The sequence below is a fragment of the Mustela lutreola genome, chromosome 3 (genome assembly GCF_030435805.1).
Source record: "Mustela lutreola isolate mMusLut2 chromosome 3, mMusLut2.pri, whole genome shotgun sequence".
NCBI classification, from domain to species: domain Eukaryota; kingdom Metazoa; phylum Chordata; class Mammalia; order Carnivora; family Mustelidae; genus Mustela; species Mustela lutreola.
The window spans coordinates 129,898,087-129,914,514 of NC_081292.1; the positions used below are offsets into that span (position 1 = coordinate 129,898,087).

The window sequence follows — 16,428 nt, forward strand, 5'->3', positions numbered from 1 at the left end:
TGGCACCATATGCTCAAGTTTATTGAACAGACACATGTTACAAATTGGAAACTAAGTAAAACACTGTACCGGTTTTAACTAAATCAAGTCAGCAATGACAAGTTTTAGAAGACACGCGTTTTATGTCTCACCCAATGTGGGTGATCATAAGAGAAGCTAAAAAAAGAAAATTACTATGTTATTAGGTAGCAAATTAATTTGATATACAGTTCTAAGTTAGTTTAAGATATTTCAAAGTGTTTCAAAACTAGTAGGGAATAGGTCATGTCCAACCTGAAATAAAATGTAGAAGGTATCTTTTAGGGGTAAATAACTTTATTTGTATATCCATAGCAGAATCCCTCCTTCCTACTAACCAAAATTCTAATAAATTTAAGTCTGTTTAGATTAGGTTTACTAAATTAACAATGACTCTGAAAATTATCTAAGTTTGGTTACATTGTTATATTGCACTTGAGAACAATGACAACGAATATCAAGGATTTGGTACCTCTCCCAAGAAGCTCATTACATATCAAGAAATTACAAAGAAATACAAGCATATATGCCTGGGGTTCATTGTCCAAACTAGCATATCAACAAATTAAAAGGGCTTGCCTCCAAAACACTGAGTATTAAGTTATTTTATTTGCCATTTTTAATCCTATATTCAATTTCTGAATTCCACATTTTTTTATTTGCCAAACTACCACATATACAAACTATCCAAGAGAACATACAAAGTAACATTAAGATTGGCAATGGTTATACACATGTATTTCAAAAATTCCAATTATTCTTCTTCTCCAAGCTTGGCACTGTGTTTTGCAACAAAAAAGTGTCTATCAACTTACAGTCTGTTTGCCTTATATAAAGCAGCTGATCTAGTATATACTGTACTTTTGCCACTGAAATCTCTCTTGGGGTCATCATTAACTATCACAAGTCTTTCACAGCCCTCTTAAGGAAGTCAGTATAAGTACAGTCTCTTTTACTAATACTTCAATTTTCTTGTTATATGAAGTATTGATGAGAATTTACTATGAAGTAGTAGTTTCAAAACATAGGTAAAATTGTGGCACTAAAGTTTTAATTGTTTTATCCTTCAGAATTATGAAGACCTATATCATAATAACAGTCATCATCATAATAAAATAATAATTCATCATAAGAGAAAGGCAAAGGGGAAAAAAAGAAAGAATATCCCTCACACAAATGTTTCTCAAAATATCAATTCTGAAATAAATGCTTACATAAGAAATTGACAACAGAATCAAGTTCTTACCAATATTAAATGCTATAAATACTCCCTATCTCACTTATGTTTTTTAAAACAGATCAGATCATTAAAATTTTACACTCAAAATGGATTTTAATTCTCAATAAATCATAAATAGTAGCATTTAAAATGTTTGAAAATTAAAAGTTTTCATAGAACTATTGTCCGACATTTTAACCAAATACATTCACATGCTGCTTCAGGGTAAAAAGAATCCCAACAATTTCCCAAATATTTTCTCAAAGAGTAAGCTTCCAAATCATTCTTCTACCACATTTTTGTAGAGATATGCATTTTCATTTTTTAAAAGAAAATACTACTGCTTAAAACTACATTTCATAAAAGGGAACTTAAAACATCATGCTTCCAATAATAACATCCTTCAGTCTCCCATACAAGATTATACCTGGAGATAGAGGTCATAAAAGGAACAGAACATGCAAAAGTGAACAGTTAAGTTTTTTTAAAAGAGTGAATTTTATTCAACATATACTTTCAAGGATGACTACTATTAGGTGGGAAAACAGGTAGTGAAAGTTGTTAACTTAGTGACTGTTCGGTGGCAGACCCTGGAATAAAAGGTTTTCTTCTTAAAAAACTTTAGACTCATTGGTAGTAAAAATACTTATTGCATATGACTAAGATCTTTTAAGCTACTAATAAAATCTATACTACAAACCTATTAATTTTGAGATTCATTAAAGCGAAATACAGGGTCTTAGCATGTTCTAACATATATAACACGTGTTCCTCTGTTTTATGAATACATTCTAGCTTAGCCACTTGTGTAAGGAATTAGAACACAAGATATGGCAAGATAAATTTCAATTATTTTTAAAACAGAAAAATATTCAATTATTTGAGGGAAATATTTATCATTGCCTAATGAGGACAGCAGTTAAAAACCTATTAAACTCTCAATTTCTAAAGAATAACATGATGTAATTGCACAAAAATAGGTAAAATTAGGAGTCATTCCCAGACCTTGAGGAACTGTGAATAAATCACATATTCCTCCAGAAGAATCATCATCTTACAGGCATATAAAACGACAACGTGCCACCTGTGCAATTTTTATATAAAAAATCCTAAAAAAGTAATTTATGTTAATAAAACTACAAAAGTTTTAAAAGGCTCCCAGTAACCTGAATTGCTTATAAAAGTAACTTTTATAGTTATTTTGATAGCTGAGACTGGTTTTCCACATGATACTTTGTCGAAACTAAGGTAATACCCATATAAGTAGCATCATGCTATTTCTAAAGCACACCAGCAAGCTACGTTAGGAATTTCAATTCCAAGCATTTCTTGTGGGGTTGGGAGGTTGGATGCAGGTTCCTGTAATTTGTAAAGATTCCTCACTGATCTTAGCCCATTCTCAGTAAAGTTTTGGAAATATAAGGAAGAATACATATATAGGAAGAAAATAAATTAATGTCAACTAAAAAGCCTTGCTCTAAGAGCATACTACAAATAAGCAACTTTACCAAAGAACTACAGTCTTTTAATTTAAATGCTTTTCTTTGTATTGTAAATAGCTGGACTAATACAATGGAATACATGTACTTTGGAAACGATTCCCAACTGCATATGGCTTTAAGCATGAAGATGATGAGAGGAAATTAAACTATTACACAAAAGAGGCATTTCTGATCATAGAATTTTTAGTACAGGTTAGCTTAAAGGATTTGAAAGAGAACCTAAACATACAAATTAAAATGTAAGGAAATGGACTGTGGATTAAACAAAAATTAAAATGTAATAGCATGTACCCAATTTTTATATTAAAAATACTGTATCTTTACTATTACAGCAAAGAATTTGGATGGACCATGCTTTTTTTCTTTTTTTTTTTTTTTAAGTTCTACTACATAGGTAATGTTAAAATCCAAGTTCATGCAGTTATAAAGTTAGTAGCTTAAAAACTCAACTGTAGTGTAATGTATATTAACAATAAATTCCTGTACAAAAGATGTGGATCCTAAGGTCCAAATATGGATTGCTTTAAAACAACAAAAGCAATAACAAACAACAAAATCAACATACAAAATCAGAAACAATAATTGTAGGAGGTACTATTTTATATAAAGTGGTAACTCAGGCACTACCTGTCTTATGTACATTGAAGAACTATCACTTGAAATTTTATTATTTAAATACCTAAAAACACAAGTCAGTGGGTGTGTATTACACGTACATCTGAACTTAATTATTACAAAAAGGTTGACAAATATTGCTCTTGTTTTGTGGTTAACACCCATGGGCACCATCAGCAGTACAGTCTTGGGATTTTAATCTTTGCAAAAGAAACTGAAACCTGTAAGGAAGTCAGTGATTCTAATGGGTCAGGATGTAGCATAACTTAAAAATCACAGTTAAGTTTCTGAGTTTCCTTCACCATTTTCATGAGGTTGAAGCTGTTCCCTTTCTTGTTCTTCTTGAGGTGGCCGAACACGTTTAAAAAAGCCCATCTGTTAGGTGAAGAAAAACGAACATTACCACCACATCAGTGAAGAAAATTCAAAGTATTAAGTGACTGTATTATCACCAAGAAAATTTGAGCAGCACCTCATACAACTTTTCTCCCTTCAAATATATGGTGCTCATCATGCAGCATTAAAGTTCCCTTTCTTTCTTCCCTTCTTCTATTCTTCCTCCTTTCCCTCCCCCCGTACCCTTTTCTTCTGCTTCTCCTCCCTGCTGCTCTTCCCAAGTCCATTACTTACCCTGTACATTACAAATACCAAAACAGCCAGTAACAGCAATCCTGCGAGCACTGCTAAAATGATCACCCACACAGGCACAGGCATGGGTGCGGGCTGAACGCCCCAGGTGACATTAGTGGTAACCTGTTGGGGGGGCAAAGGTTTTGAGTTTTAAACATAGTTCGCTAAACCACTCAACAAATGTCTGAATGCTTATTACATTTTGTTTTAATGGCATTCACATTTTCTTTTCTTGTATATGATAATCTGTGATTATGTATTTGGTACTGAAGCAGGCACATACGCAACATAAAATTCCCAACAGCAGGTTAACTTCAAGGAACCTCTGAAGTGACTTTTAAAAAATTTTAAAGAACTGAATATCCAGCTTTGATGTATTGGTCCCATTTTTAATCCTCAAATTATAGATCTTTAAAATCTTTCACCTTCACCTTTTATAGTTAATTTCCAACTTTCTAACTTCATGGGGAAAAATTCCCCATGAAATCTCTTACATAGGGATGCTAAAGTAAAAACATCTACCTTTAATAATTCTGGGGTGAGGGAGTAAAATAATATTTAACTAGGTTACAAGCCTACCAGGTAACTTTTACAATAGTTTGGGTGTCATTATTTAAAATAAAATAAAATAAAAATCTACGGCATTGAACTGAGTACAGTTATTCCATTTCCCCAAATCAATGACTTACTAATGTGGAGTTGAAGATATCCTCAATTGGAAGGTTCTTATAAGGGAATTCAATGACGTTAAAAGAAGCAGATGACTTCAGAGAGTATGAATGATTCTGGTTTTCTTTCTGTATGGAAATGATAATGAAATGATTTCCAAGATGTGAGGCCTTTTTCATGTCTTGGAGAAAATGGATAGACTGCTGAAGGCTGTTATCTGCCTACTTACATTCATAAAGGTCTCAGTCCAGAGCAGGGACTTTACATACAGGATGGCACTCTTTCCTCTGTCTAGTCGTCCAACCTGGCAGACAATCTTCAGGCACTCAGCAACTCCACAACCCTGCCAAAACGAATTCTTCACTTACAAGAAAAGTAATGTTGTTTTATGTGAGGAATAAAGAGATGATCCAGACTGTTTTGCCTTATAAGAATAATATTTAAAATGATAGGCTAATAGTGGAGTCTAGGAATGCTTTTTGTTTTAGGGGCGCCTGGGTGGCTTAGTTGGTTAGGTGTCTGACTCAGTCTCAGCTCAGGTCTTCATCTCAGGGTTCTGAGGTCAAGCCCCATGTTGGGCTCCAAACTGGGCATGGAGCCTACTTAAAAAAAATACTAAAATAAAAATAAAGGGAATGGTTTTAATGTGATTTGTTATATAAAGATAAGATCTATAATATTAAGAGATGTATTTTTATGGCCAGAAGTCAACATTCTTCTAGAAATTAATATTCTTAGGTAAACCCAGAGCATGATGATTATAATAAGCCATAAAAATCAGATCATTCTATGCCTATGGAAAAGAAAAGAAGCAGAATGAATCTTAACAGCTATGCCATGTCAGACCCATAGAAATCAAGTGGCATGCTGATGTTTACATTCAGTGTTTTTATCAATAACTGGAAGGCAGGCAGTCAAAGATAAGAAATAATGACCACCTTGCATGTGCTGGTCAAACTGCATTAGACCTGTCACATGCATAATTACACAACAATGCTATCTAGTAAGTAGTACCACTAGTCAATGACAAGGAATAACTAAGTTTCCACGACCCAGGAGAGGGCATCTGTGAGAAGCTGGTAGCTAACACCACACTTAATGGCGAAAGAAAAACACTTTCCCCCTAAGATCAGAAACAAGACAACAGTGCCCACGCATGACACTCTTATTCAAATTGTCCAGAAGGCCCTAGCCAGTACAATTAAGCAAGAAAAAAATTAAATTAAATAAAAGGTACCGAAATTGGAAAGGAAGAAGTAAAGCTATCTGTTCATAGATGACAGGATCTTATATACAAAAACACTAAAAATCCACCATGAAACTATTAGAGCTAATAAACAAGTACAGAAAAGGTACAGAATGCAAGACTAATATAGAAATAACTTGTATTTCTATATACCAATAATGAAAATTCTGAAGATGAAATTAAGAAAACAATTCTATTTAAAAAAGAGCATCCCAAAAGAATAAAATACATAGAAGTATTTTAACCAAGAAAGTGCAAGACTTGCATACACTTACTAGTACAAAATATTTTTTAAAGAAATTAAAGAAGACCTAAATAAATGGAAAGATACCTCATGTTCAAGAACTGTTAGACTTACTATTATTAAGATGAAAACACTCCTAAACTGTTACAGATCCAACAAAACTGCTACCAAAACTCCAACTACCTTTTCTGTAGAAATGATCAAGCTGATCCTAAAATTCATATGGAATTCCAAAGAACCCCCCATAGCTAAAACAATCTTGAAAAAGAAGAAAATGTTCAAGGACTCATACTTCTCAATTTCAAAACTAACTACAGAGCTAAAATAATCAAAACAATTTGGTACTTGCATAAAGATACATGTATAGATCAAAATAAGACTCAGAAGTATGAAATTTAAAAAAACAAAAAACTTAGGTGTACATATTCAGGATCTCAGGTTAGGCAATGGTTTCTTAACTGGGACAGCAAAAGCAGAAGCAACAAAAGAAGAAAAAAGTTTGACAAATCTGAACATCTTCAAATTAGAAAACTTTTTGCATCAAAGGGATACTATCAAGAAAGTGACAAGACAACTTACAAAATAGGAAAAAATATGTGCAATAATAGTTCTGAAAAGAGAAGTATCTAGAATATATAAAGAACTTTTTATGACTTAACAACAAAGGCAAACAACCCAATTTAAAAATGGGCAAAATGAGGTGCCTGGGTGGCCCAGCTGGATAAGTAACTGACTCTTTGTTTCAGCTCAGGTCATGATCTCGGGGTCATGGCATGGAGCCCTGTGTTGGGCTCCGTGCTCAGTGTTGAGTCAGTCTGCTTGGGATACTTTTTCCCCTCTCCAACTGCTCCTCCCCCTATGCTCTAAAATAAATAAATTTAAATAAACAAACAAACAGAAATGGGCAGAGAATTTGAAAAGACATTTCTTAAAAGAAAACCTACAACTCAAAAGATGCTAAACATCATTAGTTATTAAGGAAATACAAATAAAGCCACAATGAGACACTACCTCACACTGACAAGGATGACCATAAAACAAAATAAAAAACAATTTTTTTTAAGGAAAGAGCAAGTGATAGCGAATGTGGAAAAATGGAATTGAGAATAAAAATGGTGCAACCACTTTGGAAAAGTTTGTTGTCTCTCAAAAGTTAAATAGAGTTCACCAAATGCACTCCTATGTTTATTTCCAAGAGAACTGAAAACATATACACACAAAAACATGTACACGAATGCTCATAATGGCACTATTGAAAGTAAATAAAAAGTAGAAAGAAACAATCTTAATATTCGTCAACCAATGAACAGACAGACAAAATGTCATATATCTGCAGAATGGAGTATTATTCAGCCATAAAAAATGACTGAAGTACTACTATATGCTATAACATGGTGAACCTTAAAAAATTAAACTGAGTCAAAGAAGCCAAACACGTAAGATTACGTATCATATGATTTCATGTATATGAAATGTCCAGAACAGACAAATCCTTAGAGACAGAAAGCAAACCGGTGGTTGCCGGAACTGGTAACAGTTCTGGAAGAATGGGTAGTGACTATGTAATGGGTACAGTATTTCTCTTTGAAGCAATGAAAATGTTCTGGAATTAGATAATGGTGCTGGTTGCACAATGTCACGAATATACTAAAAATCACTCAATTGCATACTGTAAATTGGTCAAAATGGTGAATTTTATATCATGTAAGTTTTATCTCAATTTTTAAAAAATGTAGTTCTATAGGAGGATAACGTACAGAATGAAAAGTGGGGTGGGGGTTAAAAGTAATTTCTATTTCACATGGGTTGGTGAGGGAAGTCCTGTCATAATCTGCCATTTAAGGACACTGGAAGGAGATGGGAACATAAGCCACGGTTTTATCTGGACAAAGAGCATTCCCCCTAAAGAGCATTCCAGGCAGATGGGAGAAAAATTTTCAAAGCCTGGATGCAGAAACATGTTTGGGGATGTCTATTCAATGAAAAACTAAGGTAGCCAAAATATGAGGAGCAGAGTAAGGAGAGAAAACGCAGCCAGCAAGTTCTAAGGGCCTAGATCTTGTTGGGCTTAAAAGCTTTACATGCTCTGGCTTCCTCTCTGACTTATATGGGAAGGCACTGGATTAACATGACCTCTTCACCATTTTAAAAAATCACTATGGTTCCTATTTGGCAAATAAACGGTAATGGGGGAAAAAGACAAATATGGAGTCCAACTAGAAGTCTGGCAATAATCGAAGTGAGAGGGGAAGGTAGCCTGGGTAAGGCTATAACAGTGGTATAGCTGCTGAGAAGGGTAATCTGAAAGTAGGTATTGATAGCATTTGCTAATATATAGGATGTGAGATCTGAGAGAAAAACAGGAATCAATCACAATTCCCAGGTTTTGACAATGGATTACTAAGATGTGGAACACTATAGAAAGAGCAGAGTCAGGAAAACTCAGGGGTACATTCTTGGGATTAAATTTAAGATTACTAATAAATATTTAAGAGGAGTTCCAGTAGGCAGTTGGATAATGGAAGTCATCCACACAGAGACAGTATTTATAGCCATGAGAGTGAGTAACATCCTCTAGTATAGCACTGTCTGATCAGAGCTTCCTATAATCATGGAAATCACCAGTATGAAGATATCTCTGCTTCCCAAAGCAAGAGCCACATGTGGCTACTTGAAATGTTCCTGGTGTCTATAGTATTGGAAGGCAGAGATCTAATGAATGAATGTACGTGGAGTAGGTAAGAAATCTGAGATGTGAGCCCTGGAATACTATAGAATTAAAGGTCTGGAAGTGAAGAACAAGAAACTGCTAGTTGTGACAGGCGAAGAGCCAAGAGAGCTGTGTCTCAGAAGTGAATGAGGAGTGATGGCACAAGAGAGGAAGTGACAAACAGGGCCAAAAGTCACTGAGAGTTGAGGCAGATGAAAACTAAGAAGACCTATGGAATGTGGTGACAAGAAGGTAATTGGTGTTTGCTAATGAATATAAACACGATACTGGATACCCCACTAGCTGATGGTTTGCAGATCTGTTAAATTTCAAAAACGTAAATGATAAGCCATATTATAACATTGTATTCCTTACACAGACGGACTCAACAAAAGTTGATCATAATGCTAATTATTCTTGTAATTCATTTTTGTTGAGGACTCCTGGGTTTTTCTCCCAATACTGCACTAAAGCCTCCAAGATTAGGATGAGGTCAGGAAAGAGATCAGTTGGAGTACAGCTAGAAAAATAAGTTGGAATATAAAATACTTTTATTACCATCTACAAAGATAGATCATTTGAAGAAAATCTGGCATTAATTTGACTAGGAACAGGAAAATAAGAGGAATGAATAGTATAAAAATATATGTGGTTCTTCCAAGCACAGCTGTTGTTATTTCTGAAGTGTTCTTTGGCATTGGTTCTATAATCACATATTTTTAAATGTTTAAAGTACTTGTTGTTGAAATGGTGCTTACCAAAGTGTGAACATCTCCTTCACTGAGGGTGAGATCCCGCTTGGTGATGAGATGGTTCCGGTCCCCTTGCCCAGGAACTGTGTCATTCTTTTCGGTTTGTGAATTTGAGATCTAGGGTTACAGAGAAACTGGTGATATATAACAGTGGAAAACATTTTTGCATTGATGTTTGGCATAAACCATTATATGTGATTAAAACATGGTGGCTGAAAACGTGTTAGGACAAATTTATCACTTAGTATATGGTAGAAAGTAAGCACAGAGAGTCCTTAATATATGGAAAGTTACCTCTGCCTACCTATGATTTTCTTCTTCCCTTGCACAGCTAGGGGAGACATGGATAAAACACAAGGGAACAGCCTGAAATTTCACCGTGCACAACTGTGGTAAGTGTTAATCATGAATATATATCATTTCCAAAGAGCCTTTTGTTCTGTTTTCTTAGCTTTCCTTAGTCCAAGTTGGGCAATAGCTTCTTATCCAAATACATGTGCTAGGATGGAGAGGACTGTACAAAAGTACAGAATTCCACAAAATGACATTTTTCCAAGACATGGAAGTCAAAAGAGCAGGGTTAAGTAAAATGTTAGATCTTTTTCCACAGACAAAAATTTGAACGACAAAACACCCCGTCGCAATATCATATGTGGATAAACCACAATGCAATGGAACGAAAGTCAAACTGGATCTCTCCATAAATAAATGATTCAATAGGACTTCTCAGAGTAAGGAATTAATCCTTACTTGTTATACAAATAAACAATTTAATCCTTAGTGTACTGGTTATGAAGTAAAGTATTTTTGTAGAATGGGTTTGTGTTATTAAAATAATTGTTTTATTTTGGGCACCTGGGTGGCTCAGTCGGTTAAGTGTCTACCCTCCGCTCTAGCCATGATTCCAGGGGTCCTGGGATCGAAGTCCTGCATCGGGATCCCTGCTTTGCAGGGAGACTGCTTCTCCCTCTACCCCTCCCCTCTGCTCATCTCTCTCTCATTCTCGAATAAATAAATAAAATCTTCAAAAATAAATAAATATTTTATTTCATACATTGCTCTCATAGATCTAGAAAGAAAAAGCATTAAATATCATCATAATAAAAAGTTGCTATTAAGCACATTACCTTAATTCTCAAAGGGTTGATCTCCATATCTGAAGTGCAGTTCATTGGCCCATCAATTTCATATTGAAGGATGTATAACAAAGTGTTATTGTTATACTTGTAAGGCCACTGAAGATTCAGCATTGCCTTGCTGAATGAACTTGGACCGTTGTTTCTCAACTGATGGGGCAAAGAAAATGCAAATCCTTTGAGCAAAAATCTATTCCTTAATCCTCCCCCTACACCAATTTTAGCTGAATTACAGCAGAGGTTCCAAAGTTACTCTGACATTACAACATGATCATTACTGGCCAAAGGAGATCAAACTCAGCATTTGTCTCTACTATAGGGCGGTATATGTCAGGATGAAAATATGTAACAAGAGGAAAATATGAAAAAGTTTTCAAATGAAAGATGGCATAGAAAATTTTCTTTCTGTAGGAAGAAAATTCTGATGATCTGCTACAGGCACTTTTAATTTTTAGTTAGAACTGCAAAACGTCCATATGAAAATACTCAATGATGACCTATTGCTTTTATTCAAGTAGAAGTAACTGGTTTTAGACAACAATTTGTATAAACTGCATTCTTTAATCACTTGAAGCTATTTGTCTTTAAAAAAGGAACTTCTGAATAGGGAAACAATTCAAAGAAAGTTCTGATACATCCTTAAACAATGCAGTTTATATAATCATTGTGCAGATTTGGTTTTTTATAAGTAGTCTATCTGTTCTCTTTAAAGGCTCTCTACCATGTATCAGTTAAAGCTAACAATGGCAAACCTCATAGATGTGCTGAACAACTGGCCCAACATCTTCTTCATTCTCAGGGTTCTCCTTATGCTCCCAGTTTGGAATTGGAAGAAAGATATGATCAGGACTTGAAACTCTATTCAAATGAATCAAATCATTACCAATTAAAAATATACATATTTAAAAGAAAAAAAACTGTATGTATCTGTGAACACCCACACATACCTACACACAAGGTACTCATTACTGAATCTAATGTAATAGGTGAATTGACAAATGAAGTCCCATAAAAGTTCAACACACTTATTTTGTGCCTGCTGTTGCCATATCTGGTTTATTTCCAGAGGTTACCAAATAAATATTTGGGGCTTTGGAATACACCTAGGACCTTATTTCTACAGAAGCTATAGCGCTAGTAAAACTACCATGAAACTTGGAGGGATACTTCCCGCAAGAAGCTACTGAGCCTCAACGGTTGCTTTTAAAAAGTAATTGCATTTTAAAGCAGTTTAAATCTCACAAGAATGAGACACTCAACTCAGTCATCATACTGACCCTCTTATCTCAACAGCAGCTAAGACAGCGAGGTCAACTCTGTAAGAAACAACTGGGCTTACTTTGTCAAAGAGATTGGAGCTGAAAAAGAAAAAAATACACATTTAGGCCTGAACTAAGCATGATCATCATCAAAGACCTACAGAGGCAAATGCAGTGAAATGAAAAATGAACAAATTAAAAGCAACAAAGAAAGGAAAAAACTACTAAAAATGATTTTCATTGGCATTTAATTCCAAAATGATCAAATTTTACTTCTTTTACTTTGGTTTTACAAGCTCAAAACTCAAATTATTCTTAGGATAGAAATATTGATTTTTAAAATTGCATAATAAAAAATGAAAAACATATTTTCTACATAGATGTTCATCACAGTTTGAAAAAAAAATTAGAGGCAGGGGTGCCTGGGTGCCTTAAGTATCCAACTCTCAATTTCATCTCAGGTCTTGATCTCACGGTCATGGGATGGAGCCCGTGTTTGGCTCCATGCTCAGCACAGAGTCTGCTTGAGATTCTTTTTTTTTTTTTTTTAAAGATTTTATTTATTTATTTGACAAACAGAGATCACAAGTAAGCAGAGAGGCAGGCAGAGAGAGAGGAAGGGAAGCAGGCTCCCCGCTGAGCAGAGCCCGATATGGGACTCTATCCCAGGACTCTGGGATCATGACCTGAGCCAAAGGCAGAGGCTTTAACTCACTGAGCCACCCAGGTACCCCCTGCTTGAGATTCTTTCTCTCCCTTTGCCCTTCTGCCCGCTTGCTTGGTCTCTCTCTCTCAAAATCAATAAAATCTTAGAAAAAAAACAAAACAAAACTGGAGGCAACTTAAATGTCCACCAATAAGGAAAATGATTAAACATATAGAGACGTGTTCAAGAATCTTATTCTGTAAAAGAAACTGATATAATATGATATATAACAAAATGTTCACAGGGGTATTTATGAGTAATTATTGTTTTCTATTTGTTTCTAGATTTTCCGTATTTTTAGTATTTATGACATTAATGTATTTATACAAAACAATAAATACTATTTTATTTTGAAAAATGATAATCAACCTTGAAAACATTATAAGTGAAATTTTTAAAATAAAATTTAAAAATAAAAATAATAATAATAAAAATGATATAGTCAAGTACTGAAATTTCAGTCTACTCTATTCCATAACATTCAGAATATATTACATAATATGTTTATAACAAGTAACATTTCCTCAGTAGTTATTAAAAACTGAAAAAAGTTTCCATACCTTTGGATCTGTAAATCGAATTTCACAGAAGTATCCATCTCTGATTGCTGGTGCACACTGAAACGAAGACCAGCCAGGAGCTGAAGAGGGAGGAAGAGATAGCACTATATTAATTAAAACAATGTCTAATCAGTGAAATTTAAATTCCAATGTCCAAATATAAAGGGTTGTTCCAAAATAGGGTTTTTCTGAGCTTATAATAAAACCGAAAACACTCTAACAGAGATAATTAAATCTGATCTTCTATTGAATCTCTTTTATTTAAGATACATGGGCCAATCATAAAGGAACCTACTTAACAATTATTAACATAATTTTATCTACTCATAATAATACCTAATATTAACTTTATAAAAAATGCAAAAGTGTGTATCTGTTGATTCAGTGACAGTATGGCAATTCTGCACACTGATTTGGTGACAGGAAATTAACAACTGAACTTGTGTTAATGGAGCAGAAAGGAAGAATGAACAGATTTTATTAAAAAGCGGGAGAACCTGGCTTACACAAGGCTTGAGAGGTAGGGTTAGAGCCAGAACTTCGCTATGCCTATCACAACTCCACTAACAATAATCATCCTAATTCCTGCAGGGGAACATTGTTCTTAAAGAAAATACCTGGAACGCCTGAGTGGCTCAGTTGTTGAGTCTGCCTTCCACTTAAGTCATGATCCCAGGGTCCTGGGATCGAGCCCCATGTCAGGCTCCCTGCTCAGCAGGAAGCCTGCTTCTCCCTCTCCCACTCCCTTTGCTTGTATTCCCTCTCTCACTGTCTCTGTCAAATAAATAAATAAAATCTTTTAAAAAAAGAACTGAGCTAACAGGGTAAGAGAAAGCAGGCTTCTTGGGGATTATTTATGATACACAAAAATGGAACTTCTGGGGGGACTTCATCAAACCACCTCTCACTTTATAAAGCCTGGACTGAGCCACTTGAAATAACTTGAAATTATCTACACTGGATGCAGGGCTCGATCTCATGACCCTGAGATCATGACGTGAGCTTAAACCAATAGTCAGACACTTAACTGACTGAGCCACAGGCACCACCACAAGGTTGATTATTTATATTCACTATGCTGTGCATTATATCTCTAAGGCTTATCTATTATTAGCTGCCAAGTCTGTACCTTTAAATAATCATCTAACAGGAAAGATAAACAGATCTTCAGATTACCAAAGTCTTTGTACTATAATTAAATCTTACAGAAAAAGTAGCAAGAAAAAAAGTAAGATGAAATATACTCCCATTTTTCCTTGATCCTAAGAGTTCTCCAGCTATATGTTTGTTCACTTTTTAGAGCATTTCAGAAGCAGACCCATTGAGTGCATTTTCTCAAACTCTTGGGCTCCCTTCTCCACTTCAAGGGGAGCCTGATCCAACTAAGATGCTCTTTGATTCTATTTGGGACGATGATAAAGTTTCAAATTCATGAGATAATTCTATCACAATAATGAGAGTCTTGGTATCTGTCAGAATGGCTTTAAGGATTCATTAAATCATTTGGTAAAAATATCAGAGTTACAATTTTGGTCCTTAGTTTAACCCATGTTTTCAATCCATTTAGTAAAATGAAGGCAGTGTAAACACTGCTTATTGAATACAGTGTAATAGTGCAATCCATTATTATATTTTCTCAGTTATAATCAAACTCTGATAATCGTTACATTCTAAATTAAAACCAATTTACAGAGACATTCTGAAATATTTATTTAAAAAATTTCTGTGGAAAAACCCACAGAAAAATATGCTTTTTTCTTTAAAAGAAAAAAAATCCATTTAGTTAAAATATCTTACTTGAGTTCCAGCCTTCATTGGGTTTCCAAGATCACATACCACCTGGCGGGTTTGGTTTTCTGTCTTAAATGCACAGGAAAGTCTTGCTAAGGCCTTTGACAGCCAAAAAAGGCGGGGGGGGGGGGGGATTGAAAGGAAAATAAATTAATGACCCCAAAAAAACACACTATAAAATTCCTAGACAACATCATGCAGTTGCATAGTTAAGTTTCTTATTTTAAAAATATATCCATCCATTTGAGCAAATGGGGAGTGGGTATGGGGGAAGCCAGAATTGTGTACAACTGCAATTGTGTACAACTGTATAAAGGTATTTCTAAAAGATCCCTAGAGGATTAGATACATAACCTTATTACCCCTAACAAATTATTTGATGGACAGGCTAAGACACTTTATCTATCTGACCTTGTTTCAGGCACTTAGCTAGCAATTCTAAAAACGTCCCATCAATGCATTATGCAAAGTATTAGGCTTGAAAGGAATTATATAAGACAGGCACTCTACTGCCTAGCAATTTAGCCTTAAGTAGAATGGCTAAGCTTGTACTACACTAAATAGGCGAATAACTCATTAATGTTAATGAGATCTATGGGTGTGTTTCAATTTTTAAACAGGCAGTGTGCTTACTTCACTATTGCGGACAACCCCGATGAAATCAGCCTGCGGGGGGATGTTAACGATGAGCTCAGCTTCATAGGCACCTTCTCCTTGATTCTGAGCCTTAACAATCAATGTCAGAGGATTGTCGTCCCCAATATAAATCTTCTTTTGATCACTACAAGTTAATACAAATCTAGACAATGAAAAAAAACTGCACGGGGAGAGCTTAGCTGTTCAAAGAAACAAAAGAAATATATAGCACTGACATGTTCAGTGTCTCAAGATATTTTAAGCCTATTTCATGGCTCAAAAGAAAACTGGAAATAGCACACTGAATGCAAATCCAATGCTTCTTTCATGAAAAAAAGAATTAATGCCACTAATATATCACTACCAGTCATATCTATCGAAGTAATTTTGTATCTCTTTGTAGGTACTTATTAATTCCCTGAATTTTTTTCTAAAAGCTGAATTAATCACTGTCACGATTCTCAAAATATTCTTTAAAATTTATATACCATAAAATACTAAACAGATTCCTGTGGTTAACAGGGTATCTACAATGAAATATATCTTTAAGAGATATTACTTTGTAACACTGCTCATCCTGTATGGAAATAGATTTGTCAACCTAGGCAAGCAGCGAAAACAGTGCTTATTTTTTCAAAGTTCAATACTGATAGTTTTACTACTACAGAAAATCATGAATTATCCTCCTTTATAACTAGTTCACATTAAAATATACTATTGTTTTCAACAGAAAAG

General features: G+C 34.6%; 1 protein-coding gene across 1 annotated transcript in view; it reads right to left on the bottom strand.

Moving 5' to 3' along the window:
• ITGAV (integrin subunit alpha V) overlaps positions 1–16,428 on the bottom strand; it is a 103,019-nt gene continuing 86,591 nt past the window's right edge. The window contains exons 20-30 of the mRNA XM_059166830.1: positions 15,691–15,838; positions 15,064–15,156; positions 13,267–13,346; positions 12,019–12,099; positions 11,494–11,599; positions 10,733–10,891; positions 9,612–9,722; positions 4,883–4,996; positions 4,674–4,781; positions 3,985–4,107; positions 1–3,729 (exon numbers count right to left, since the gene is read on the bottom strand). Of these exons, the coding sequence (XP_059022813.1) occupies positions 3,634–3,729; positions 3,985–4,107; positions 4,674–4,781; positions 4,883–4,996; positions 9,612–9,722; positions 10,733–10,891; positions 11,494–11,599; positions 12,019–12,099; positions 13,267–13,346; positions 15,064–15,156; positions 15,691–15,838 (1,219 nt within the window). The 3' untranslated portion in view covers positions 1–3,633. The remainder of the gene's footprint in view (positions 3,730–3,984; positions 4,108–4,673; positions 4,782–4,882; positions 4,997–9,611; positions 9,723–10,732; positions 10,892–11,493; positions 11,600–12,018; positions 12,100–13,266; positions 13,347–15,063; positions 15,157–15,690; positions 15,839–16,428) is intronic.